The following is a 27,671-nucleotide window of genomic DNA, read 5'->3' on the forward strand; positions in this document are numbered from 1 at the left end:
ACTTACGATCTGCTTCTGTTTTAACGGCTTCACGGAAAAACTGCCATCAACATGCTAGCAGGAAAAAAAGGAAATGCATTAGATAGCTGAAGTGTACAAATTAAGAGTAAAACACACTCATGGTCAGAGCTGGTGTCTGCTAGCTAAGGGGAGGGTGGTATTTGTATAACCTCTCCCAGAGAGGTTGTGGAGTCTCTTTCTTTGGAGACATTCAAAACCCACCAGGACACATTCCTGTGTGATCTACTCTAGGCGTACCTGCTTTAGCAGGTGGGTTGGACTAGATGATCTCCAGAGGTCCCTTCCAACATGAACCATTCTGTGATTCTGCGATAAGCAGAACAGCCTGAAGGGCAATAATTCCCAGCGGAGTTGGTGGAACAAAGTATCGGAGTGCTCCTTGTCTGCTCCAGTGCAGAGCTAGTTGAACTTGGCTCAAGTTAAACCTGGCTGAATTGGGTCAGAGCATACACAGGAATCCACTGGCACACTGGATGCTTTCAGGCTGCAAGCAGTCCAGCTGGGTACAAACACTTCTTCAGCAAGTCCAGCAAGACTTGGCAGAGGACATTTGTTAACACCCTAAATAACACCCAGTTCAGAGCCACTCCTGAGGGCAGAGACCCAAGAGAGCAGGGGCTGGCGTGAGGCTGAGAACAAGGCTTGTCCACTGGACAGAGTCAGAAACAAGTTACATGTGTTCCACATTGCCACCTCCAGAGCTGTGGAGACCACCTCGAGCCTCTCATCTGCTCAGTGGCAGCAGGCAGGACTGGAACTATTCAGAACTAGTGATAGGAATGGTGTGTTATTTCTATTTTCTCCATCATCCACAATGGCCAACTAAACTGAATCAAACCACCTCCTCTGCCAGAGTCTAGAGAGCAAGAAAGGAGATCTAGGGGAAACTCCAGCAGGAATTTCCAAAGTGTCACTTCTGCCCTCATGCCAATATATTCCCAAAACGTGTGCATTCTCCCACTTTCCATAAGGTGCTATTATCAAGTTCTTGCCATGAGATGCTAGAATGGGAAGCTGGGACAAATTCAGACCCCAGCATGAGCTCTACTCCCTGACCACAGAGGCTGGGCTTACTGCAACAGCACTATGTTTGGATACTTGGAAAACAGCAACTAGACACACTCCTTTGTACACAGAAATCATACTCGCATCTTCAGATCTAAAGTCTAATCTGAGTCTGGCTACAACCAAAAAGTTACGAAGGCAATAGCCAGGGAAGCAGAAGCAGAAGTGAGTCTCGCAGATGAAGAAGGCAAACATGCAGAGAATACTTCAAAATCAGGCTGTAACATGCAGGCAGCTGGTGGTCTCATCTATTCTTCTCTCCCCAGAAATGGCTGAACAACCATTTGGCAAGGCTAGGGGGTCTGCACTTACAGCATTTTCCTACCAAGACAACACATGGGCTTCAAACACTACAGCTTTCCCCAAGGACACACTGCCCACACTGTCCTCTCCCAGGCACTGCTGAACAACGACTGAGGGATTCCAGCGTGTTTTGTTTTTCCAGATCAGCTGGCGCAGGAAGCTAGAAGAATAACATCCCTGTCCTAGTCCCAGGGGTGCTGCAGCTGCTCATTTCATTTCTGACAGATCTCTGTCAGGAGCAGAACCACCTCCAGAGCCAGTGCTCAGAGCAACTTTCTAGCAGAGGAAAACTCATCTTCTTCACATACAGAGTCCAACAAAAAAGCAACCTAGAACACTTCAGAGCATTTTTCGGCTACAGGGCTCCCTCAGAACTGAGTGTACTTCCCATGCCCTCTGACTCAGTTTGTCACCATCCCCATTATCCACCCAGGACAAACAGAGTAAGACCTGGCAACTTGCTCAGGGATACAGCAGGAACCGAGCAGATTTAGAAACAGAAGTCAGTCCATGTGCCAGCCTGGAAGCGGGGAATTTCTAACAGCACAGCACTGATGTTGCTCCCCTCCACATGCCCAGCTCTGCTCCTGCATTTCTTGGCTCATCTTAGCGTGTCACTACAAGTGTCTCTTGCCCAGGATACGTGTCAGCAGTATTACCACAACCAGACACAATGTGGTGCAGTTATGGACCTTGCAACTGTTTTTGGGGTCCAGTTATCATGGGAAGAGACTTTCTTATCCAGGCTTTTGCATACAGCTTGGCTTAGCCTTACCATGTAGGCAGCAGCTGGCTATATCAAATGTACTACCAAAAGTAGGGGAGCTCAAAGTCTTTATGTAGGATAGGATGTATCCTAATTCTTTAAAAGGGCTTGGTCCTATGTATAATCTAAGGCCAAACGATGGTGCAATAGATCTGGACACTGAGGCCCTGGAAAACTGCACGGTAGCAGCCATGGTCAACACCTTCCACCCTCAGCATCCCAGGCACTGAGACATACTTGCTCCCAAAACACAGGAAACACCAGCTACAATTAGCTGAGTGATCAGCTCAGGTACAAATGATAATTACAGGCTGCACAAGAGCTGCTGCAAGCAATTATTTGTCCTACAATAGTGCTTAGGAACCCCAGTCACGGGCCAGGACTCCATTGTGCTAAGTGTTTTATAAATACAAACTAATGACCCATGGAAATGTTTACATCTACAAACATAGGGACAGAGGGGAAAAAAAGAACTCGTTTACCTTTTCAAATGCAGCCAGAAGAACATGGGCATGACCTGTCACCTCAACCACCACTGCAAAAAGACAAAGAGCAGTCCTGGTTAAGCCCTGAAAACAGTACAAATATAAAACTACTCCAAGCTGAATTTTAGTCCATTCACAATTTCTAAATTGCCATCTGTTCTATTTTCATCTCCTCTTGCAATTTAGAACTTTTCTTATCTTGTCGCCAGGTTGGTTCATCTCACACTCCTGCAGAGCAAGAACGAAACCCTGCTGGGCTCTGTGATGGGCCTACCCAGACACGCCTTCGTTACCTGGGCTGCTCCAAACTATCCCACTTTGTCCTCAGAGGTTGGAAAGGGAAAATAAAACAAAGCGCTCTGTGAGATTTTGCTCTCCCCTTAAACCCCTGTTCTTAATTACCTGAATTTATCATGGAGATTAATAAATCCGTCTGGATTAAGAGCAATTGGCAGCATTTTCAGCTCTGGTACTTATCGCTTTATTTCACTCTAATCTGACATACTTATAAAACATTAATTTCTCATACTAGTTTTGGACACTGAAACATCTCTGTCCGTTTCTCTTCCCAAAGACAAACATCATGTCTTCCCTCTTCCAAACCCAAAGCCTCCCTCTTAATCCAACAGCACTGAGAAGGGGCTGTTGGAGGTTTCTGTACTGCATCCATGGCTCCCTCAGCAAATACAGAACAGAAGAAGCTGAGGTATAATACAATCCCAGTCTCTCTGGCTCAAGACTAAGACTCTGTTCAGCTCCAACTGGTTGGACCCTTTTGCTTAATTATGTTCAGACTCATCATATGGAACTGGGAGGTGGAGGTTGTGAAGAGTCACCGAGGGAAGGATGTGAGCACCTCGCCCTGCCTGGACCGACAAGTACGCGGGCTGCGCTCAGCATGTGCAGAGGAGCTGCGCACAACATCAGCTCTGTGCCAGAAAGTCAAGAGCTGAAGGAAGCAGCTCCTGCGTTGTCTAAAAGGGAAACGAGCTTGACAGCTTCCCGAGGGCCCCCACAACAGCAGAGAGAACAAGAGGAATGGTCACTGGACTGTGGCACAAAGCGCATGTTTGGAAACAGCAGTATGCGGGCGGAGAAAGTCTGCACCTGCAGATCTGCCATGGCAATTTGGGTGTAATGAAGAACACAATGGCATGCAGAAATGGCATTGTGTGATTCTGTGTGATTCTGTGAAAAGAGGGCTGAAACTGGGAATTCGTCTGCTTGCTCCTCCCACTGCCAGCCAAGAGCCAGGCTGTTCCAGCTCAGTAAATGACACTCAGGTCCCTCTCCACAGTTTGAACAGCCAAGAGAGAACAGACATCGCCTCCCTGCACACCCCTGTGGCCCCCGGGCAGTATGTACGGCTGAAGCTGGAGCTGTGCCACCCATTCTGCCCAGCACCTTCCCTCCCCAAAGGGTTTCTGTGCTTTCCCCGAGAGCGATCCCGCTGGCAGGAGCGGCAGAGGGCTCACACCGCAGGCTCACGTTCTGCAAGGCGCGCAAACATCTCCTGGCAGGACTCAGACCAAACCAACATCTCACTGATTGCTATTTTAATTTGCCATTCAATTTTATTTCACACAAGCAGTTACAGGCCACCTGTAATTTTCCAGGTGCTCCAAACACGCAAGGCCATCTCCTTCCAGCCCCATCCATTAAAAAAGAACCAAAATACACAACAATTTCCTCAAATCTTGCTCAAGTGTCACATATTTTTGTGCTGATGTTCTTTCCGGGAGAGGATTTAAAAGCAATTGCCCTTCCAGATTATTAAAATAGATGACAGTACACTATTGGCTAAGGCTGGGCACAGTACGTGCATGAATGTATGCTTCCCATGCTGTCTCCTGTTCTATTTTTGGTCATTCTACGCATGCCCAGCATCAGAAAGTACAAATACCTTGCCAAAAGCTGCATGAACAGAGGAAGGGGTTTTATATTTATGGTCAAGAAATACACATATCTGTCAATTTTACTAACGGTGCCTGAAATCACTAAAAATAGATGCACTTTAGAAAGAATTTCCTTTATGTTGTGCTGTGTTTTGTTAGTCACACTTTACATTGGTTCATCCAGTTATATTTCACTCTGCTTGGAGGACTGTAAAATACTGCAATGAGTTTCTGGGCACCTTCACATCTGTAACATAACCTGAACAAGTGACTGTGCTTAACAATGCAATCAACCATGGATTGTTTAATTTCTAATGATTCTTAAATTTTGTACAAAATGTTACAAAATGCAGAAGGGAAATGCAGGTCCTGCTGACCACAACAGTCCCCAATTTAAAAATAGATGTTGACTTCTTTGTGCCCTTTTCATTGCTGATGCTCAGAGTAAGTGCAAACACACAGAGTGCAAAAGCACACTGTGCAAGGTGAGTAACAATCTAAATACTTACTGGACTTTCCTCTCCAAAAAGGCAATGTGTTTTAAAAATAATCAACAATATTATTTCTCATCAAAGATTACATTCTTTTATTGTAACCATTAAGCACTCTTTAGAAAAAGTAGGAGAATTTTAAACTGCTGAATGAAACTGTATTGGGTTGCACAGTGGCCTGAGCATTTTAAAGCCATTTCTTTTTCTCTGACCGCTCCTAGAGGAAGGCTCCCTCTACAGTTACATAGAGCTTTTATGGAGACAACTTATCCCTCAAAGAGGGGAAAACACCAACTCCCTCCTTGCCTTACAAGCTGCTTATGCAAAAGTCAATGTAAACTCCAATTTGTGCCTGGCATTGGTGGCAAAGCCAGGAGTTCTCATAAACCCTATCCCAACACTAAACATCTGACCATTTTTCCTGTAAAAACTGAAGGCTGTTTTTAAAAGCATGTTTTTAATGTAAGAACTTGTGGTTAGCTGGGCCCCTTTAATACAGGGAAGTTAAGATGAACCCCTGAAATATTTTTATTCTGGAAAGGCTCCCCAAGCCTTTGTTACAAGCAAAATGTTTTAATCATTGCAGGAGGAGGCCTGTCCTGAAGGAGTCACCTAACCTCAAAGAGAGCAAGAAGATGACCCAGGGAGCACACCCCATGCTTACCATCCCCTTCATCCACCACCGCTCGGATGACCACAGGGAACACGCCACGGTCCAAGTCAAAGTTCAGCTGAAGGAAAAAAATGAGATAAGTTTAGATAATTCACAGCAGGCTTGCCTGAAGACAACGCTCGAGATAGCGTTAACATCAGAGGAGTTAAGATCAGAGGAATTAAGGAAGGTCCCTTCTGACGGACCTCCAGTCCGTGGTCTCAAAAGGAGACGACAGAGCAGGAGGATTTAAAATTCAGACACCAGCTTTCAAAGGGAGTCAATCAGAATAACTACAACATATATACACTGACATGGCACTTAACACCAGCCATGGCTAGCAAAACATAGGATCTCCACTTGAATTTTATATAGTATTTAATTCTCACTAATTTGTGCATCCTAAAAGTCTCCTGAGTGATTTGTAGTAGGATAAGTTTCTCAAAATATATCTAGTGCCTTAATTTTGCTTGTGTATGGTAGGCAATACTGGTTGTAGCACAGCAGCATGCGTTATGCTCCCTACACCACAAAAGAAACTCCGGCTCTGGATGAAGCTCTTGGAGTAGTAGAGAAAAACTTGCAAAATTTCAAGCTCACACAACACTTTAAGGAAACACCAGACTAATTTCCATCTCTTGGCATGTTACCAAATTCAGGTCCTTGACCTTCAAATTGGCAAGAGTGAAAATTTAAGATCTCATTTGAGTGCAAGGAAAACAGACTCAATTTCTTTCTTTGACCTGCACTTCAAAAGCTCCATGTCATCATACAAACACAAGAAAAATGTAACCTTACAAACACTGTCCTATGCCAGGAACACAAGTGGCTCAGAGACTGGATTTCTGGTGTTTTTTTGTTAATTACTTGAGGCTTTTTGTTTCATCTCTTGCCAAGAGAGGAAAAGATGTCATTTCACCATGGTGCTCCAGGTAGTCTGTTTTCAGTTTTCCAAGTCATGCTTCAGGGCTTCCCTCCCTTTTCTGCAGCCCCAACATCATTTGCAGCACAATTTTCTCCAGCCAGTCCCTCAAAAGATAAACTATCGAGATAGCCAGTGACATTGGCCCAAACGACAACCCTAAACACCCAGACTGGAGGGAAGGTGACCCTCACCGTGAGCCTTAACGTAGCCGAAAACGTTTCCTCCTCCAATGAATTACAACCTAAACGTTCATCCTGAAATGAAAAACTGCACACTTAGAGCTGATGTACCCAGTCAGCTGCTGCTTGCCACATGTGTCGTGGCCCATTAGACATACAGCTGTGCCTCTGCAAGAGCTGCAGGCACATGCTTTGGACGGCAACAGCTCAGCAGCCTCCACGGCAGGCGCAGGGGAGGACGGAATCGCAAGTCCCCTGCTCCTCTGCCCATAGCTGCACGCTGCACACCTTTGGGACCGCTCAGCGTCTGCAGAGCTTTCTTGAAGCGACTCTGAGCTGTGTAACCAAGCTCTGTGCACACACACAGCCCCTTGCAGTGTGCGCACTGATTCTAAACACAATGCATGTGCTGAAAGACATGTGCTGAAAGATTTGACCTACCTAGTCTTCAATCTTGAGGGATGTTAATTTTCATCCTTTAGGATGGTTTTACATTTTATTCCTCCTCTAAACTACTAGGACCAATTCTCTTTCTAAAACAGCAGAGTAACAGAGCGAACGCATAAATCTCATTTAACTTCTCAGTATTTGTTACAGAAGAGACTCATTGAGCCACTATTTTCCAGCTTGCATTTTTGAAACATTATGGCATGCCACAGAGGGAAATTTCATCGAGGACAATTGATTAAAATTGCTGAAAGAAGCTTATGGTTGTGCTTTGCTTCCTGCTCTGATTTATAACTGTACGACAGGAGTTACTGTTTGTCCATTTGAAGGGAAAGTCACATTGCAGATTTTTGGTTGCTTTACGATACAAACCTCTGCATTCTTGAACAAAAGGCCTCTTTAAGGGTCCATTTCACATTAATTTTTAGGGACTTGAAAACAACTGTCTCAACACAAGCCATACTCTATAACTTCCAAGCAAACCAATATATTATGAAGACAAAGTAAACTTTCATAAAGCTTTCCACATAACAACCCAATATAACATTATTTCCCCTTCTTTTGACCAGCCAAGAACTACATCATATGTGAGTATTACACTAAGTACAAATACGAAATAAATCTGGGGTTTGAGGCAACACCAAATACAAAGCTGGAAAGTAACCTGAAGCACACAATTGTACACAGCCAAGTGATAACACACTTCCCTCTTTGGATAAGAAACTCCTATGAATCACGGTGCTTGTGCCGCATTGTCTCCACAACCGGAGCTCCCAGTAACACCAATGAAAAAGAGGAGACAGAGGATACAGGAGAATCAGTCAAAGGGAGCTAGAAGCTTACTTTTCCACAGCATCTCTCTTTTTAAGCTGTCAAAGAGACATGACTTTAGTACTCAAGTCAAAACCTTGCTGGCAGGAACAAAAGTGAAAATTAAGCTTCTCAGTTCTTTAAGAAGAAAGGGATCTGAGCTTCTACTTTCCAGCTCTCTCAGATGACAGACGGGATTGAAAAGCAGCTCTTCCAGGCTTTGTAGGCTGAACTTGTGAAATCATATATTGGCAGAGCAGCCAAGACATCAGGAGACCAGACTCCGCAGGCTCTTGGTAAGCGCCATGGTATGTTAAGGCATGGGACTGTTTAGAGTTATAACTGTAACTTCAAGACAATAGCTATTCAATCTTTTCAAAATACATGAAAGACTACTTTTCCCTTCCGTTTTGTTTTGGTTTTTAATAGGTAGAGTTATCTACCAGGGCTCACACACACAATACTCTCGTACAGGCTTGGGTCAGGTAATGAATGCTGCATCAGTGTTGACCTGGGAGAGGGATCCACAGGGACAAATGTATTAGCAGCAACTAGAGACTGATTCCTTCGCATGAGAAATCAGTTACGGCAACTCGGCACAGAGCAGGGGAAAGAATGAGGCCTCCCTGCCCTGTATCACATGCAGTGGAAGCCCTTGGGCCAAAGTTCGGAGGCTCAAGAAGCAGAGTTATTGCCTGCGCTGGAATTTTGCAAAGATACCAAAATTAATAGGACTCCACAGATCTTTCTATGTAGTAAAAGCCACAGAGCTTAATTAAAACCAAGCCTTCATCTGTTTGCAGTTATGGGTTAAACTAAAAGGAGAAAGGCATTGCCTTATGCAGCATTAATGCAACAGTGTGAATCTGCCCCAAAAGGGAGAGTGTCCCCCCAGAACACTGTACTGCTACAAGCAATAATGTGGATGTGGTCCTTAAGGAGAACAGGACTCTTCCAGAGCAGTGGCCTCCAAACTATTTTGACTATTCACCCCATCAGCAAAAAATTTAGAACACATACTCCCAATATATGTATATTTATTATTTCTAAGATATACACATGTACTACTGAAGTTGTTCCCTCACCTCAATGAATTGTCTTGCATGCACCCCACTTTGGAAACTGCTGTTACAGAGGACCAACAAACAAAACAAAAACAAAAAACCAAAACAAACAAACACCAAGCACCAAAACTGAGAGACCAAGACAGACATTTTTTCCCACAAGTCCTTTGGCTGCAGGGAGAGCCAGGCTGAGAAGTGGCAGGTTCCTCCAGAAGAGCTCCAGTGCCAATCTCTGCAGCCTCCCGCCTACACCAGATGTTGGGATGCCAGCTGATCAGCAACAGCAAAAGTCGCTTTGTTGGGTTTCTTCCCTGTTTGCCTGATCTACCTGCCAAGTTCCCACACTGTTCATACCTGCTCCTCCCAGGGCCCCAGTCGTCTCATACCCACAAAACAAGAGGGGGCCTTCCAGCCATAATTTCGTAACACTGAATGGAGTCTAGTGTTTCTGGGACAACAGGGCTGTGGGAAGGGGACACTGAGAACAGACTTACCTCATCATCCTTCCAGTCTGAGAAATCAATCTTGAAGGAAGGCAGGGAGAAATGCTGGCTTACCCCTCTCTTGTAATGAACTGTCTCCGACTGCAGAGAGGGATTCTTTGTGCTGTATCTGAAGAAAGGGGGGAAAAAGAAAACTTGCTGTAACAAATTATTGCTCTCTGCTATGCTATTGTTCATTCATGCCTGTCCGCCTTTCAGGGATCACAAGTGGCAGCTCTAAGAGGCAGAGCTGGCAGGGACTGGCAGCCATTCAGTGTGGATACAAAAAGGGAAAGGTGAAAGCAAGAAGGTGAGCACAGGGAATGGAAAGCAGCGCAGGCAGGCGAGGTCTGTTTGGATCCATACTGACCTGCCTGGAAACACTGAATGTCAGAGTAGAGTGGGGTGCAGCAGCCTGGCAAAGGCTAGCTCACTAAATCTAGGGCCTAGGCAACACTGGCTTTCAGCCCAGTGTCTTATTTTCTGCAGGAAACCCAGGAAGAATGAGCAATGATCTAACAGAAAAAACACACAATCCAACACAGCACTGAAAGCTCTCCCATACCCCTGCGGGACAACTCTGCAGTAGAAATGCCGCTTGGTTCGCCACCATCCTGGTAAGCAAAAGCCATTCCAGTTCACCCCTCTGTTCCTCATGTGCTTCCCCAGAGGTGTTGCAGGGCTACCAACACCACAGAGAGACACCAGCCAGTCCTCCATGCTGACCACCTAGAGAAGAGTGACAATTCTTCCACTGTTTTGAAGCCAGCACTGAAATGCCAGCCCTGCAAAGCTGGGATGAATATCTCTGGAATGAGACTGTAGCTATCATCCAACATCTTCTGCACCCAGATCCCACCCAGTGTTGTCTGCCCCTTGAGAGACGTTCCACTTCCTGCTGACCATTGCTAAGGATGGTGTGATTCACAGTGGGCTTCAGGGACAAAACAGGATCAGAAGTTTTCACTGCTTTCTGGAGGGTGACTTGAGCTGGATGTGCACAGCCTCTCTTATGCTAATTGTGGCACAGGAGAGGAGGCAGTGAACTGCAAAGCAGGGTGGGAACATCTGAAACTGGTTTTAGCACCAAAGCCTTTGTTATTGAGCCACCAACCATGTGTTTGGAGTGTGTTGACAAACTGGAGAGAAAGTGAGATCCCTTGCCCAAGAAGCTTACGCTGCAGAAATGACAACCTCCCTGACACAGTGACAAGACAGGTCTAGCTCCAGCTCCACCAGAAAGCCTTCAACAGCTGGTTAAAGTCATGGGATGTTATCTCTTCTGCATACTAACCATCACTTCCTAAGCAGAGCTTCACACAGTGAGACTGGGAGAGCACTGGCCTCCAGCCACCGCACACTGAAGCCTCGCTGACTGTTCAAACCTGCTTGTCACTGTTCTTGATCAACCAGACAGCCCAGGGACAGGCTCCAGGGAAAGGTGTCACATTAGCACCAGGAAATTTAGGCAGAGTTTTAGCTTAGTTCAGCCTGGGATATCACAAAGGATCCCCTGACAATCAGCTCCTCAGATTTTCAAGGTCTCTTTTCTCAAAGAAGAACATGGGCAGTGCTACTGCCAGCCCTGAGAAGGAGGTAACACCAGAGAAGATCAAAGCATTTGACGTGACTGATTCAGTACAGAGCAGTTAACAGAGCATGCAGAGGGGCAAAGAAAAGAGAATCCTTGCTTGAAAAACAGGATTCTGTACTTCTGGTGACATTCAGCTGTTCTGAAACATAGACATAGCTTACAAACCACAAGGTATGTAAGAAAAGGTTAGAAAGCTCTAAGCTTCCTCAGTCTAACCACACTTTGTGGAGGAGTGCAGCACACCAGAAAGAGATGGCAACACAAAACCTCCAAGATGATGGCTCCTGGTTTCTGTAAGCAAGGAGCAAGAGGGCTGGGCAGCTCACTTCCAGAGGCGGGAAGCAAAAGCCATGGGAAAAACCCAAGGTGCAGAGTCAACCAAGAACTGCAGAACTGAGCATCACACCAGACATGCAAAGACTGGGCTGGAGGACAGCAGAGGTGATTAGAGAGGACGTGCCTGAACCTTAAAACTCAGCTTCAAGAGATGCTGTGGACACTTTACACTCAAGAGCTACAGGGAAGCTACAGGCCTGCCTACCTGCTGCCAGAGTGCAAGAGACCACAGCGCCAGCAGGCCGCCCTCCGGGACTCAGGCCTTAAAGCACAGTGATTAGGATGCATTTTGCAGCCTAACGTATAAGAACTTGGATGCCAAAAGATGATGAATATTTATTAATTCCTCTCAAACCCAAGGAGGAAAAAAACGGGGTCTCCTGCTGTCTTCCTCTGGAAAGAGTGTAGTTCCTGCACTCTTTAAGGATTCAGAAGGCTCATCAAGTATCACAAGATCCATGTTAAACTCTAGAAGGCCATGAGGAAGGTCCACCACATGTGCTCCACCCTTCCTGCCAAGGCAGGTGCATTATGTTATTTCTGACAATACCTCACCCTCAAAGACCATTCTGTACTGCGCTGAAATTGTGCTGCCTTACTAGAAGGCCTCACTCCATCCTTCACATTTAAAGCATGGTGTGGGAGAGATCAGAATGACAGGTCTTTTATGTGTGAATTACAGAGCGAGCAATTGAGTGAAGTTTTATTTACTGAGTTGTCAAGCACAATGAATAGAGCAAGCCTGTATCTAGCTCCATTTGTGGCATTCTCAAAGCTTCCCGGCTTTGCAGAGAGGCACTAATTCCCCCTCTATGGCTGGAAAACCTGGGGATGGAAGAGTGACTTATCTAAGGTGACAGCAAGTCAGGAACCTACTGGAAACGAAGTGCAGAGGAGAGAGTGGAGGTCAGCAACTGCCTGGATGACATGCACCACAGCAGTGCTGGGACAGGGGTGTAAACATGCTGATGTGAGTGCCAGGAAAGCTGGGGAACCTGCACTTACAGCACCAGAAGCCCAAGCCAGTCTACAACAGGAAAGCAAGTAACACTGTTCCAAGGATAAAGTAGAACAACACTCACATAGACTTGCTGCTCTCACCACCCCTGAGAAAAGAAATAAACCAGGTACATTGATTTTCTGAGCTGAAGAGTATGACAAAAATACCAAGGAGGCTTTCTCAAGTGAACCAAGCGAGCTTTATGCCTCGGACTGTGTGACTTCCTAGTCCCCACTGCTGAAACACACATCAGACTTGGATCTGAACACCCAGTCAGCGCTGGAAATCTCCAGTCAGCAGCCAGTGCCAAGGCTGCTGAGCACCAGCAGGCCAACAGCCCAGCGAATGCCCTGGAAGTGCAGGTGACCGCAGACTGTCACAGAGATCGATCACCTTTCTAAGGTCACGCACAGGATGCACTGCACAAGTACACACTCCAGTACAGGAGGACAATGTGGTAAGCTGTTACAAAGCAAGTATCCTGCACGATAGCGCCTAAGCAGCCTCCTACTCATCCCCAATCCTTTTGGTTAGCATCTGCTGTAATCATAAGTCTTCTATTCCCTGCCTGTGCTGTTGAGGGCTTACAGCAAACAATAGAGGAAAAGCTCTGTAGAGTTGTGTTGTTACAGGAAAAGAGAGCATGAATTAAGAATAAAGGACAGCAGAGGAGCAACATGCTGCCTCTCCCTGCAAAAAGGCTGAAATCTGAATATTTGGGCTGCTGCTTTTCGAACTGCACTGGGGCAGGTCTCCATCCAAACAGGAGGTCTAACAAAACCACCTTGCAATCACTGGCAGCTCAGGACAATGGAGAAGCGGGGTCTGTCCTGTTAGGTCAGGACCAAACAGAAATCCCTGGTCACATTTTTTTAAACCTGTTTGTTTGCTCAGGTACCCCTGACAGCATGAGAATCACCAGCAATGTGAGGGACCACACTGCTGACTGCAGCTGCAGCCCCCAGCTCTGTCCTCAGGATTCATGCAGCCTGTCTCCTCCCGTGAGCCCTCTGACACACCTTTACTCCCACAAAGCAAAGTTTACACTCCGCTCTGACTCCTTCCTTCCCCACGCCAAACCCTTCCACCCATAAAACCAGCTGTGTATTGGAGAACTGGTAGCTGAGAAGCCCTGTGACTACATCAGAGTGATTTTTGAGAGAACAGGAAACAAACTAAAATTATTCCCCAGTCTCCCTGTACGCAGTCTGGACTTGCTATGTAAACACAGTCCAGACTTGCTACCAGGCACCTGTAGACCTTAAGCAGCTCCGGTGGGAGCCTTTCAGGAACTCTGGCTAAGCAGAATTAAACTTCTGTTGCTACGTGCTCACTGGAGATGCAACGGCTATGTGTGGGGGTGATTCCCCCTCTTGCTCATTCCTGATCAGTGCCTGCGGATGTTCTCAGCAGGGCACCAGTCCCAACTCGTGCAAACCTCTTCACTGCTGTGCTCCTCATGCTCAGCTCTGCCTGTCACCGGGGCTGCCTCAGACAGTCAAAAACCAGTTCCTCTTACCACAAGCACACTGGGACCCCTGACCAAGACACACCAAGTGAGGATCCTGGCCAGTTTGCCTCAGAGTTACGCACAGCACTGTCCAGACCCCATTTCTCAAAGAAAAACAGGATGCAGATAGCAATGGTGCCCGAAGGCACCATTTTTGCCTGGTAACAGCCAAGAGCCTGCACTGTGAAGAGCCTGTGGACAAAATAAACGTCCTCTTTCTTTTGTAACAGCTATGCACGTTGCACAGCAATCTGCAGTGAACCAAGGACAAGGCAGAGTTACATGAGACCTTTAGGGGGTACTCAGTAATCAATTATTCTACTGCCACAGGCTGTGGCGGGCTCCATGTGCTCTTACATGGATGAGGATGATGTCATGAGGAAAGCACCAGTCATGTCCTGCTGATGTTCACAGAGGCCAGGAATTGATGTGGAGCAAGCACGCTAGCCCTTCTTTCTTCCACCTGCACGCTCCTCTTTCAGTTTGGGCCAGGATCTCAGAGGTCAGCTTTTGGGCAAGAGGGAAGTTGAACAGTGTCTCAACTCAAAGTGATGTTTATTGGTAAAAAAACCACTACCAAAATATAAGAAGGCCACAGTCCTGAGTCTCGCTTCATAGTTAGGCAAGATCCAGCCCCAAGAGGGTCCCACTCCATGCAGAGGTTAACCGTCTGCTAAGCTGGTGCTCTTCAGCCCCTGCCAGTCTTCTCCTTCCAGGACTGAGTTTCCACTCCAGGAAAGAAGGAGACAAACCCCTTATCACGCAGCTGAAATCCCACCAGCCACGTCCCGCTCCAGCACCTGCCGAGGTCTGTCCTCAGCTGCCAAATCTGCCACAGAGCCGGCCACACTCACGGTTCCAGTGCCGGCAGCTTACACAACAGCTACGCACAGAGGCACAAAGGCCAGAGCCCTCATTAAAAGACAGAGGGTTTGTCTGCTTGGTGAAACCTATAGAATTTAGCTCTCCAGCCTGTGAACTCAGCACAATACAGCGTTCCCCTGGGGACCGATGTCTGTCCAGATCAATGCGGTAAAGGCCTGTGCCTAGCAGAAAACAGCACTTGCCTCCGATTTCTTCACACAGGAGAAATCTCTCTGCACAAAGAATTAATATTAATCACCACAGTCCACAGCCAAAAGCTGCAATAGCACCTTTCAAAGGCCCTGAATAGATAGAGGCTATTAAACAACCAAAGGAATACCTGAGTGCCTCTGTCTCTCCTACACAAGCTTTAATGAAAACAGCTATGTGCTGAGCTACCCGTTGCAGTTGGATTTCATTTAGTGAACCGACTATTCAAAGTTCCACATGCAGACAGAATACATAATTGTTGCAGTGTCACATCCACCATCAGCTTAAGAGACTGTGGTAGGATGTGTGCAATGAGTGTAGCAGGCATTGCAAAACAAACAAGGAAATGAGGTTTTTTTAAAAAGTAACAAATCCAGTACACTTATTTGCGGATCCACAACACAAACAGCACAGCCCTGAAAAAGGGTAAGGATTGCAGAGCTAGACTGACCTATTTTCATTGCGTTTTCTCTTTATAATGAGAAAGTTTGGCAACATTGCTAGGATACAGAATAGAACCTTTTCTGTCCAAAGAGAAAGATCTTTGTCATAAAAATGGACTGCAAAACTCAAAGCTCTCATGTCATATTTATCATCAGCTCCTGATCTGCCTAGATTGCTCATGTCTTTAGAACAGACTGTTTCAAGAGCTTCCAGCTACAGGGTTGGTTTGACTTCTTCCCCTGCGGAAACAACCGCTGCTGTCATGCTTTAACTACACAATCCTTCCTGCTAGTCAGCAAGATATCTACAGCTGGAAAAGTCCCAGGGGCCCTCCCAGGAACAGGCTAATAATGTGCATGTAAAGGCTTTTGCCAGAAAAGGAAAGGATGCATTCGTAGAGCACACACAGAGAGTATGAACATCTCTGCAGCTTCCTCCAAAAGAAAAACCTGCCTCCTAAACCACAGACATCTAAGGGTACAAACACACAAACCAGTTACTACAGGAGAAGGCAGGTGATGAACTGGGAGTCCCTCAACTGCTCTCTAGGAGCTGCTGAAGAGTCTTGCCAGCCCTGCAGTAGAAATGCAATGTGGATCATCCTCTCATTTGTCTGGGGAAATCACACGGTCACGGGCGATCACTAGTGAGTAGTGATGTACAGCTCGCACACCTGCATGTTGGCACCTCCTATATGCTAAGGCAGAGATTCTCATGTCGTTTAGGCAGGGCCCATCCTGGTCACCCTTCACCTGCTGGCTGAGACGGCTGAACCCCTCCTTGCTGCACATGCCCATCGCCTCTATTGTAGGCACGGAGCCGCCTCTCCAGCTCACTAGTCATTAGCATCACAGATTCTGACAGCAAATTTCTCTTTGTTTATAGGATATTTTTGAAGCTGACAGGTACTGCTGTGCCTCGGTGTCACTGAGCAATACAAGGCTTGTCCTTGTGGCTGGGCAGTCAAACTGCTATGATGGTTTCCCCAACCAGTGTTTTCAATGCTTTCTACCCAGCTGCAGGGAAGCTGAAGCCAAAGAAAAGGATAAACTGAGAAATATCACTCCAAGCCAGCCAGATCTTAGATCAACTCCTCAAGTGCTTACCCACCGCTAACCGAAAATAAGAGCAGATCCTCATCCTCAGGGAAGACGCTGTGCTACAGTTCACTGGGGGGACTGCCACAGGAAACAGAAGCACAGCAGAAGAGTTTGCCAGCTTCCAAAACCAAAGAAAGTGGACACAACCAGAAAAAAAGAAATAAAGATGAGGATGTTTGGGATCTTGAGCTGTTCAGAGGCAGGTCACTGCTAATTCGCTAGTTCCATGCCATTAAAGAGATTCTGGACACAGGCAGATCTGGTCTCTGCTACCCGTGGGGTAATGCACCAGCCAGTCCTCTGAAAACTAATGAGTTTTAGTCTAAAGAGTCTTCAGCCTCACCACAAAGTAACCAGGCAAGACATATTCTAGATTTAAACTAACTCCCATTTCATCCAAGAGGCTTCTACAGATATCTGCACTAGCATCAGAAAGTGCTGGGTCCCCTCCCTAGGCATGGGGCTGCAGAGGTAAAGACACCTCTACAATCACCAACAGCCGCACATGCGCCTTCTCCAGACTTTACTGGTCAGTTGTGGTCCCACAGCAGTGACGATGCAGATCCCCGTGAAAATCAGAGTTCAAGAGCTCAGGAAAAGAGGCAAGCAGCAGCTGGGAGCTACGTGTTCCCAAGATCTTGGCTGGGAAACGCTATAGCTGAGTGTATCTCAGCACGATTACCTGGGAAACTCTGCTGAACGCTCCTTTGAGACAGGTTAGGACAGGTAGCACATGCTGATAAAGCCACCAGCTTTTACACGGAGCCCCAGCAACTCCAGGGGGGAAGGTTCCTGGCTGGCAGACAGCAACGCTTCCCTTTGGTCACGGAGAGCAGCTAATCCTGAGGGCAGGCCCAGGACATGGCTCTACAAGCAGCAATGCCTCTGCTCAGAGAGAGCCACCTCCCCTCACCTCAAACTGTATGGACATAATAATGTTCGTAGCAGGAGTTTCACATGAGCAGGAGTGCTGATACTATCAGGCTCAGTGGCTGTTTCAGCAGAGAAGCAAGAATAACTTGTTTAGCGCTCCTAAGGAGCCATGCTGCAGGCTGCGGACCAGGAGAAACCTTCTGCTTTTGACAAGGGTCCAGAAAGTTTCTCCCATTTTAAAATTTAGCATCAATTTAGGAGAGTGGAAAAAAAAAAAACAAAGAGTCGTTTGTTTTAAATAGCATCTTCTTCCCAATCAAGTACTGAACACAGCAATAAAAAAAGTTTTGAATTTATACACAGTGCAGCTTTTGCACATGCTTGTTCATTGAATGTAGCTGTTAGCACCAAAAGAAACTGAGAAAAAGGAAAAACTACCAGTCCAGGCAGGGGAAAGCTGCATTCCTATTAATGCACTAAAAATGCACATGCTGCACTCAGAGCTCTAAGAATGCAGCCCCGATTTTTTTTTTCCACTAGAATTTGAAAAGAATAAATCAAAGTAATTATAGCAGTGCCCTTTCAGAATTGCTTTGCAAAGCTGAAATCAGAGCTTCAAAAGGTTTTTACTAGCAGCCAGCAAATCCAGAGAAGCAGAGATGCCTACTTCGGGCAGCTGCACTAGCCCCAGGACGTGCTTCATGAGCCACTTGCACATGGAAAAATAGCCTGGGTTGAATTAAAGCAGCTTATAAAATCTATATTTGTATCTCACTTCCCCCAGCCCTTATTACCTACACATCTGCACGAAATCAGGATCATGCCTTCTAGAAGGCTCCCTGGCTTTTGATGCAGCCCCCCCACCTATATAACATTTATTGTCCAAGAACTCCAGAGCAGACAGTTCATCAAACCTCTAGTACAGGGAAATTAAAGTATGATGTATTAAATAAAAGGCCAGCAGTGAAAGCAAGGGCTGAATCTGAGTGCTTTGGCTTTTGACGTAAAGGTTTAGTGCACTGGGGACTGCTGCCACCCTAGCAGGGTGACACAGCATCGTCAGCTATGTTTCGTTAGCCAGGTGATGACTGATGGCCACTGATCCTGGTTTCGTGCAGATGCAGGTAGGGTGCACGAACAAAGGCTTCTCCTCCATCTGAACAGAGATCTGCCTTCCCAGTGAACCATGGACAGGGTGGATTAAAAAATTCATATTTTAAAAAATATTTTTCTTTGAAGTTGACAGTTATGTTAACTTTGAGAAATTCTGCCCAGGAATTGTTCAAATTAAATTTAAAAAGCAATTAGGTAGTTCATGTTTGCTGCATAAACTTTAAAGAACAGACAAGAGCACTGGGGACAGTCACTGGTTTAGTGCATGGCACTAAATTTCAGTAAAACGTGTTCTTAAGTGAACCAGAAACTGTTTTCCTCCTCCAATCAACCAACAGTTTCTACAGGAGAGCTACTAATTACAGAAGACTGAAATCACACTCTGTCCATAAACAGCTAGTTATATTCAGTAACTATAACATTTTCATTAAACAATTATTATTCAAGGCACAACTTGACAAGACAGAGTTCAACACAGCGCAGTTTAACTAACAAGAACGCTACACAGCTGGTCTCGGGTGATTCAGTTGCACTTTCATCCCAACACAGCTTGGTTCAAGACACAGGTTAAAAAAATGACAGTACATTTTCGCCTTAGAATAACTTTCTCTTCTGCCATTTTGACACAACAAAACGCAAAACCAGGAGTCTGAAAAAATACATTTTCAAGTATACACATATTCTTTATAGACTTAAGCTCTTTGTAAAATATGGCACGAAGTTTGATATGAAGCTTACACTGAGTTGTACATGCAAGTGTTTCATTGTTACTGACCAGTGACAAATTATCTTCCAAGGTAAACCAATACGCAAATGTGCAAACCAAGATTAAAATAAACTATTTAAAACAAGACTTGCTGATTTAAGCCATGGCTGAAGTCTGGCAATGTAAATACATCCACCCTGGCCATAGGCGCCCTCAGCTCCCCCCAGGAGCCCACTGTTTTTTGGGTAAAAACCAAGGAATGCCGCAGGGCAGCTCAAGGGACACTGGCCACCTCTTCACGTTGTACCTGTTAGGAAAAGAGGACTTCAATCTCCAAGGCTGCCATTCCAACACCTTCACTAGCACTAAATTCACAGGAAACCTAAGGACCTAAGAGACAGAACACGGAAACTTTATCAGGATTTCTAAGGCATCCTGCTGCGTTCAGCTCTGCTGAGGAAAAACTGCACTGAATAGAATGCATTTTCAGAGTTTGTCAAGAGCGATTTTTCAAGCACTTAAAAAGAGCTAATTACCTGCCCAAATCAAAGGCAACAGAAGGATAGAAGGGGCCTATACAAAACTTCAGGCCTGGGATATCCTCCAGTCTGGAGGAATGCACATCTGGATGGGAGCATTGAGCTTGTCTCATTTCTAAAAATACACTATTCATTGATCATTAGTGGGATGTTTATACTTTGCATAAAACATGTAAGCCATTTTATAGTTTGTCATACATATTTCTCCATGCTGAAACCTCTGCAGATGTCTTCAATAAAACATAAGTTTACCCCCAGATCCAGATCCCCACTGCAGAAGTCGTCAGCACTACATGCACAGAACCGCTGATCAGCCAAAAGCCTCTACGAGAGGAAGCCAGGAGCTTCTGCAGCCTGAATCTTCCTCTACCCATGGAACAAAAAGAACTCTTTGTCCCACAGCCATCAGAAGCCTGTCATAACGTACCAGCAGCTCATGTGTCTCCAGTTCACACCACAGACAGCACATTTCAGTCACCTTTGCTCTTAATACAGAGAGAAACATTTTTGTGGTCTTATGGGATACAGCATTGATTGGAATGGTTTAAACATGCCAATTTAGATAAAAAGGTTTTGAAATCCATAGGGATGCACTACCAGGATATGAGAAAGACTCCAAGAATGACGTTTTGACCATTCTTTCTGCAGCTAGCCAGGGGCTAATACATGCACCTGGCAGGAACCACACAGACAGGGTTCCAGGCAGTAAATCCTCCCAACAGCCATCTCACAACAACCTGTGTTAGGGTGGTCATTTATCCCAAAAGGGGCTGTAGGTGGGCCTCAATTCCACACAGACTCGCTGTGTAAATGTCACACTGAACTTCACCTTGGTGGCCCAGATGCTCCTGTCACAGGAACACAGAAATTCAGCAAGTTAGGTGATCTGGAAAAAACTGGTAGTATGTGAAGGGTAAGGTGGTTGTTTCTTTACTTCCATAGAACATCCTGCTGACAAAGCGTACAGCTGCAAGTTCCTTTCCTTTCTTGCACACAGAATGGTTTCCCCATACCCAAAAAAAAAAAAAACAAACCGAAAAGGGAACAAGAGAGGATATTAGCTATATGGGGGAAGAAAGTGAAAGTAATAATCAAAGTTATCAGAATATATAAAACAAAACAGAAGAATTAGAGATCTCTCTCTCCACCACCTGTGGCAGCACTGCCCTCAGTGGTGATTAATGAGATGTTGACAGGCTCATCTCCCGAGAGCTTCTATTTCCCTTCACGTGCCCACATGCCCAGGACTTACACTGCCATGCCACCAACAAACTCTTCTGTAGCCTGGCAGTAGATTGTGATGGCAACACGGGCATCTGCATCAAACGTGAACTCCAGGCTGTACAGGACTTTCTGCTTCCCATTCTCCTCAGTAGGGCTGTCAACATCATCTTTATACCTGAAAGACAATGCCAGAGGATTAGAACTCATACGAGATATCATCAAGATCCCTCTGGAAATCAGGGCAAGAGTACTCTAGTCCAGATGTTCTGGGCAGTCAAGGCACCATGGGCTGCCACCTGATGCTTCCCAGGAGATCACCATTCCTTCCTCTGAAGAAGGTTCTTCCCGGATTTGACTAAAGTTATTAACGTGAATCATGTAACGATGGTGTTGAGGAATCTCACCCTGCCTTACAGTGCCAGGACACAGAATGAGACAAAGAAGTGATCTCTTGAATGTTAAACCCTTAGGACAAGAAATATTCTCCTTCCTTCTAAATCTTCATATTAGGCTCAGTATGTGACTAAAGAAATCTTGCATGGGCCTGATAAGTCTAAAGCCTAATTCTTTTAACTCTGCAAATTAAATGGTGCATGACAGGCAAAACACAAGGTTTTTGCAACACAAAGAACTCCTGAAGCTCGACAAAAGGTATCTCCAGCATCACACAGGTGATATTCAGATCAGAAAGCATCAGAATATAGGAACTTCAATACCTTCAAATGTACAGATCATCAACTAAATCTTCAATACTGCTAATGACTGAAGCTTGCACATACTTAACGAGCAAAAATTAACACATTTAACTGTGTAACAGATGCATGATAACCAATACAAGAATGAGTTTAGAAGTTATTTCTATTAACATAAAGATGGCTCATAACTTGGCTATGGGCTACGGTACAGCTGGATCCCATCGTGTGATCACCACTGTCCAGTACTTCTCCGTCTCCCTGCTGCTGGAACAGGCAGGTAACAAATCCGCTGAAGAAGCTGGTATGAAGCAAGCTCCAGGGCAGCAAGTTATGGCCATGGATGAGCCGTGAGTTATGTCATGCCAGGAGTGGACAGAAAGACCAACAGACCTGGAAGAAGCAGCCCACACAACACACCATGAGAAGATACCGCCTTGAAGCACAAAGTGACAGAATGGACATGATTCACTGGCAGGGCAGATGCAGATTCCCATATGTAAATTCAAATCACACTGTAACCCTACGACTGTAGGTAGCACCTACAATTTTGCCTTTGAGATCTGTACACCACCACTCGATTTGCTACCCAGCTCCAGCCTCACTTGTCTGTCAATGTTACCTTAACTGCCACAACGCCGGGGTCAAAGCCAAGCAGCTAAACTATTCAGGAAAAGCTTGGCACTGTCTTTGACTTCACGGTATCAACCAGCCTCTCTCATCATTAAACAGGCTCAATGAATACGCTGTACTATTGAATATAGTTAGAAATGGGCTAGGCATACCTCCATAATTCAACCTAAAAATCAAGGGAATCCTTATTTACCAAGTTCACCGAGATATAATAATTGCTGCCTAATTAAGAGGATTTCAGCATGAATTTTACTTAACACCAGACTGAACAAGAACGAAATATTCAGCTTCAGCAATTTAATACAGAGTGCGAAATAAAATTTAAGAGCAGCATAATCAAGTACCTAACACACGTACTAATGTAACCCTAGTGAATCACTACAGCATATACTTGCATTCCTGTCTGAAGAACTTGGAGAGCTCCAAATAAGACTTCTGCCAGAGGTTCACCTAGATCAGAACAGCAAATCAAGCTAGAATACACCCAACGTGCTACTATTAAAAAAATAAAAAATAAAAAAAACAACCCACACAACCCACACAGAAATCCCAAGAACTGAGCATCTAAACATCTGCAACATCTTGGATAAAACACACAGTATAGAGCAAGATGGTATTTTCATACAAGCTAGTTGCTTTCAGAGTATAAAATCATGGCACTTGAAGGCCGTACACAACAAACGCTCCAGGCAGCAGGGCAGATTTGCCTAGAAAACACGGAGGTAGCATCAACATTTCATGCTGGACTGACCCAAGAGCACAGGTGGCAACAATCCACTCACAAATGTGTGTGTGTCCAAGAAAGCAGGAGCACAAGCTTCTGCAAATTCTGTCTTGCTGTGCTGCCCTCCGTTGATTCAGGGTTGGCAGTGAGGGATCCAAGCTACAACACACTTGCCACTTCTTCCAGAAGAAATAGGTTGGGGGAGAACCAGTATCCTCCCAGGCAAGCATTGATGTAAGCTACTTCACAGACCTATATTCACTGCATATCTAGGTGGGTATTAAAATAGAGATGCCCATCGACACCACAGACCTAGAGACCTGTAACAGCCCCAAGTAACAAAGTGAGAGACCTGGGGGTGGGGGCAGATCACGCAAAAGCAACACGTCATTAGTAAAACCATTGCCTATTTTGTCTTCTCAGTGAAGTCACAAAAAGCACACGGGTTTGCAGATCTCCCTCCTGCTCCCAACTTCACCTCTGCACGTCCCTAACAGCACTCAGAATATGCTTCCACCCTTCCAAGAAAAGGGGTTAAACCTAGACTAGAATAGATCTGTTGCCCTGGGAAACCACTGAGGGGCCACCACCAACTGCAGTGCCTGAAGAGAAGGTTTCTGGAGGATGCATGTGCTGGGAAATGGGAGAGTCAGAGCCCTGTTTGCCTGGAACGGCGTCACTCAAGCAGTGGGCAAGGTGTACGTGCCCAAATGGTGACAGTCACAGCAAGGCTGTGTACACATTTTCATGTTGCAACACACCTGGTGCTGCAGGTTAAGGAAATTGTCTGCCACACAGGAAAGAGTTCAGGCAAGGAAAGACTGCATGAGCAGCTATGGCAGCTGGTAGCTGGACCAAGGAACAAGCAAGGACTCCTCTGGTGCACACTTTGAGAGGCAGAGAGATCGCATGTTCCACCTTCAGGTGCAGCAACAGTGGGATGTAACTTCAGGGGAGTAGCAAGACAAAGTCACACATTTTGTATTCCTTCTTTCTTTGCAACGGATGTGGCCGACAAGGAGGCGGCTCAGGAGTGGTTCAGGTGGTTCAAGAGCTCTTCTGTCTCCACCTGCACTCAAAGTTTACAATGTACATTTAATCAAGATCTACAGAGTTTATGTGAGGTGCCCACACATGCATGCACAAATTTATAAACTGGTGACTTTGCTAGGTGTGCATTTTGGTCATGTACACAAGTTAATTACGCAGCTTCCACAATCACATGTATAGAGCAGAAGAGACTGACCACCTCTGAGAACAAGTGGCTGATCCAATGTTATGATCAAAAAGGCAAAGCAAGATGACGTACTAAACCCCACCAACTCCTCTACTCACAGCAAAGCCCCTCCCCGTGAAAAAGCCACTTCCCATTTGGCTTCTGAGAGATGTTATCCTGTTTATGTGAAAGCCTGCAAAATAACAGCAAGTGTGGGAGGAAAGGAGGACTTTTTCCTAGAGAAGTAGTTCACCCTTAAGCTGAAAAAGCCAGACAGCATTCAGAGCAGTTTACTAATGGCTACCTTTTCAGAAGTTCTTCCCTCTTTTCCTGTTCAATCAGTTTTGAAATCACAAGTATTGTTCATTAAAAACAAACAAAAACAAAAAAACAACCAACAATAAAAAACACAAACAAAAAACAGAACAAAAAAACCCCTGCCAGTTTTCACATAAAAACAAACTGAGGGTTTTGTGCAGTTATGACTCAAATTACTCACGTTACAGCACGCTCTCAGAACCACCTTGGCTGAGAGCTGGAGCTGGCCCCCTGCCAGTACTCCAGCCCTGCGCCTGAAATGCAGAATTCAGAGCAGCTCAAGGATCTTCGGGAAATGCTCTGCCTGTCCAGATGCCTGGACATCTGCCCAGTCGCTCAGACCAAAACAAACCACTGTACGCTGGGCCCCTGTATTTCAGCCATGTGTTTCAGAGAGGGCGGCTGCAGGTCGAAGCACCGGCATTTAATCCAGCTAGCACTGGTTCAGATCTGTGTTGAGCAGTGAAAGGTAACAAAGCCCCACAACTATCCAGACCTCCTTCCCCTATGCACAGGACACAAGCCATCTAAACAAACATGTAACACTAGGGCCAAACTTTATCTTGGCAGCAGGAGAAAGCTGAGGAAGTTTCACTCCAGACCAATCAGTCCTCTTGGCCTGTGACTTGCACCAGAATCAGCTACTTTATGGCTTCTCCTTGTACAAAAATGCAGAAAGGAATCTGTTTGTAGGGTTTACTGACCTGACTAATATATTTTGTCCATGCTCATGATTTCATGGTTTTGTTTACCACTCTAGTCTGTCCCATAGAGACAGATATATCACTGGTCCTGTTTAGAAACACAGATTGCTCAAGTCTAGGGGTAAGGAGCGTATAAACCACCTGAAAGCTCTGATCACAAGGCAACACAGAAGACTCTGGCCATATCTAGCAAGAAGGATTGGGGATTCAGCTATTTCTCCAAAATCCTACCAAATACAGTGTAGCTCTGGATGATGGGTTGAATAAAATGAAAGGTTCAGGCAATAACAGTACCTCACAAGTCGGAGAGAGTCTTTGCGGATGTTCACCAAACTCCTCAGTGTCTTCACTGGCTCGTGTGGAGCTGGAGTTACATAGGGAAACTGGAACAAAAAGACAAACGATTATTATACTATTATACTATAAAAGGTATACTATAAAAGGTATATATTATTATACTATAAAAGGTAGCAGCATGTTACCTGGTACACAATTTACCTAAACCAAGAAACATCTGCCTTTAAGGGTACTCAATACAACAGCCACAAGGAACAGTAGAGAGAATTATATTTACATCTTTATCAAGCATATTTCAGGGTGAAAATCCAGCTCTGGCTCAGCAATAGCTCATATTGGGAGTACGCACTTTAAGAAAGGGCATTTTCACAAGCTCTTTTTCTGCACCCTGAATTCTAAGTCTGGAAAGCCTTGCTCTCACAAGCTTTTATTTCCACTAAAGAAAGGAATCTCCTCCATGCATGTTACAGCATGCAAACAGTGACTTGACTGCTAATCAGCATCCCGAAGCCATGGATTACTGGGGGAAAACTCTTTTTACTCCGAAACAATGGGGCAAATGTTCTGGAAAAGAAAAGAAGGAGACAGGGATAGGAGGCCTCATTCTATTCTACAGCCAAGAGGCCTTCTCTCACAGATAGTCCTTAAATAAAGGACGATAATGCTTCAGACTGTAATTCTCCTTACTGGTCACAGAATCTCCAGTGAGAAATGCAAAGGACACTGCTTACTGTGGTGTCTGCAACCTGTGCAGCTGCAGACCTGCCTGCTGGATCTCCCAGCTCCTCGGTGAAGTCTGAAGCTGAAACATCCACTCACACAACTGCCAAGTTTGCCAAGTGCTCAGGCTGGAGCCATGGCCGCGCTCCAAGTCAGAGCAAAGGCACAACAGAAAGGTACAGAGCTGCAGGACAGGCTTTCAGGTGGAAGGTGTCTTGGAGTGTATCCAGTGCCACCACACAGACTCATTAGAGCTGGGGGTCCTTCAAACACATCTCCTGATTGCTCTGCAGTGGTGCAGAGCAACTGACATGGAGCAGAAGTACCAGGGACCGCCAGTACACACGTTTACTTAGAAATGAGTCGCCTGCTAAACAGGCAGCCAAACGTTGCTGCAACTGAACTTCAGGGCAGCTCCAGGACACAACCCTTCAGTGTCGTCCCCTCAGGCCACAAAAACATATTGGTGGGGCAATAGCCAGAGCCTGAGAGACAATGTGCTGTTTCCTGACCGACAGGAGAAGGCCACAGATGAACCCTTGCCACAGCCACAGGCAGCAGAGAATTCACGGGGCAGCTGCAGCTGCTTTCCTTGCACGGAGTGCTCAGTACTACGGCTGGTAGCACTGCCCTACGCAGAGCGGTCAAGACCTCAGTTACTCCAGAGCAAAAACTTGGCCCATGCCCAGAAAGCAGTTTTGCTGCTCTGTGTTCAAGTGTCTTTTTCCTTGAAGATTAATCAGAGCAGCCAAAGGGCATTAACTTTACATAGGCAAACTATATACCACGACAACCTCCGTCTCTTAAACCTGTTTGGCAAACATCCCACTGTGTTAATAGCATTCGCACCCACTCCTCTCTGAAGAAATGATGAAATTCAGTGCCGGGATGTCTGCACGGAAGCCCAGGTTGAGACATGCAGCCAATTTAATTCTGCAAGGTCAGACACTACAGCACACGGGATATTTAGTTAACAGCTGCATCTTCTGCTTTCATTGGAGTGCTGTGCAGCTGCCAGTCACAGAGCAAAGGAGAAGCAGTCAGCTTTCAACCACTGTCCTGCACAGGCCCTGCACACAGACATGCCAGAGCGTACCTGGTGAGCATCCCTGTCCCTGCATAGCGCTGCTAGTCCAGAACAATCTCCACTTAAAGTCCCTCATTCCTAAACCTGTTGCTCATCTGCACCTTCTGCTTGAACAAATGCTTTCCAGATTCTCTCTTGTCCTACCCTGCAGGGTCCTTTCAACTAACTGTGGTGCAGAGATG

At 45.8% G+C, this 27,671-nt stretch overlaps 1 protein-coding gene across 5 annotated transcripts in view; it reads right to left on the minus strand.

The window, feature by feature from the left end:
- Nucleotides 1–27,671, minus strand: part of MGRN1 (mahogunin ring finger 1) — a 52,138-nt gene that overhangs the window by 16,811 nt on the left and 7,656 nt on the right. For all 5 annotated transcript variants that reach the window (XM_071815122.1, XM_065850645.2, XM_065850644.2 and 2 more), the window contains exons 3-8: nt 25,680–25,768; nt 21,127–21,273; nt 9,598–9,715; nt 5,691–5,757; nt 2,638–2,690; nt 7–54 (exon numbers count right to left, since the gene is read on the minus strand). In XM_071815122.1, the coding sequence (XP_071671223.1) occupies nt 7–54; nt 2,638–2,690; nt 5,691–5,757; nt 9,598–9,715; nt 21,127–21,273; nt 25,680–25,768 (522 nt within the window). The remainder of the gene's footprint in view (nt 1–6; nt 55–2,637; nt 2,691–5,690; nt 5,758–9,597; nt 9,716–21,126; nt 21,274–25,679; nt 25,769–27,671) is intronic.

This window comes from Patagioenas fasciata, chromosome 15, assembly GCF_037038585.1.
Source record: "Patagioenas fasciata isolate bPatFas1 chromosome 15, bPatFas1.hap1, whole genome shotgun sequence".
Taxonomy (NCBI): Eukaryota; Metazoa; Chordata; class Aves; order Columbiformes; family Columbidae; genus Patagioenas; species Patagioenas fasciata.